Source organism: Pundamilia nyererei, unplaced genomic scaffold, assembly GCF_000239375.1.
Source record: "Pundamilia nyererei isolate P.nyererei 1_Seehausen unplaced genomic scaffold, PunNye1.0 scaffold00607, whole genome shotgun sequence".
NCBI classification, from domain to species: domain Eukaryota; kingdom Metazoa; phylum Chordata; class Actinopteri; order Cichliformes; family Cichlidae; genus Pundamilia; species Pundamilia nyererei.
This window is the reverse complement of record NW_005188008.1, coordinates 52,257-53,289: the sequence shown is the minus strand read 5'-3', so window position 1 is coordinate 53,289 and position 1,033 is coordinate 52,257. Positions and strand designations below refer to the sequence as shown.

Genomic DNA, 1,033 nt, shown 5'->3' with positions numbered 1-1,033 from the left:
AAAAAAAAAAAATCCGACAGGCTGGAAGCTTCAACCTGTCCAGCGTCTCCACAGCTGTTCATGTGCAGCACGTCTGGTTCTTTCTGGTCTCTCGCTGTCCAGGCTGTGCACAGAAGTGCATGCCGCGAGGTCGGCGCTCACAGGGAACCAGGACGACTGAAAATGAAGCAGAAATTAGAAAAATCTGAGCAGAACGTGATCGAGAATTCTACGAACACCAGGTTGGATATGCCCGTGCAGAGGAGCCTCACCTGCTGGGGGGGTCCCCGTTAGACAGGCCGCAGCCTGTAGCGGAAGCGGACATCTTCAGCTGGTAGCATGACTCCCAGGCCGGCTCTGCTGAGGTCCAAGGTGGCTTTGCTCTGGCCCTCCTCCAACTCCAGGTCCAAGTAAAGCAGGATCACGGACAGGAACTGTTTGATCTCATTGATTGCGAAGAAACGTCCGGGACACTTGCTGGCACCTGAGCCGAAAGGCATGAGGTAATGCTTGAGCTTCTGGCCACGCTTGTAGAAGTTGGTCTTCTTCTGGCCGTTCTGCACGTAGCGGTCGAACCGGAACGTCTGACGGCACAGAGAGAAGAACGACAGCGTGACGAACAACAGTCAAACGTGGCATCCCTTCACTTCAAATGACTGTTACAGCTTCGGCTATGAGCCCTGAGAGGAAGAAACCACCGACTTAATAAACCTGGGCTCAGATGGAGCCCTGCCACAGAATGATGACCTTTCACCCCGTCACTCCTGGGACAGGCTGAGGTGCTGATAAGCTGGAAAGCGGAAGAAAAATGGATGGAAGATGGAGTTTGACTAAAATGCCTACAGATGGCAGTATTGTTCCCTGTGCTGCTTTAATAACCCATCATTTCCCCCAACAGCAGATAATCAGTCTGTGTGGATTTCAAAGGTTTCCAGACTTTCCTCTTAATTTGGAGTTGATCACATGACTGGATGAAAACACCTTAAAGTTACACAAAAACCAGAACTGTGATTCTGCAGGGATTCAAGGCTTCAGGGGTAACAGCCCCTCTGAA

The 1,033-nt window shown here is 51.2% G+C and overlaps 1 protein-coding gene across 1 annotated transcript in view; it reads right to left on the bottom strand.

Annotated features, from left to right (window-relative positions):
• Window positions 1-6: 6 nt before the first annotated feature.
• Window positions 7-1,033, bottom strand: part of cyp7b1 (cytochrome P450, family 7, subfamily B, polypeptide 1) — an 11,528-nt gene continuing 10,501 nt past the window's right edge. Inside the window, exons 6-7 of the mRNA XM_013907913.1 lie at window positions 252-563; window positions 7-156 (exon numbers count right to left, since the gene is read on the bottom strand). Coding sequence (XP_013763367.1) covers window positions 270-563 — 294 coding nt within the window. The 3' untranslated portion in view covers window positions 7-156; window positions 252-269. The remainder of the gene's footprint in view (window positions 157-251; window positions 564-1,033) is intronic.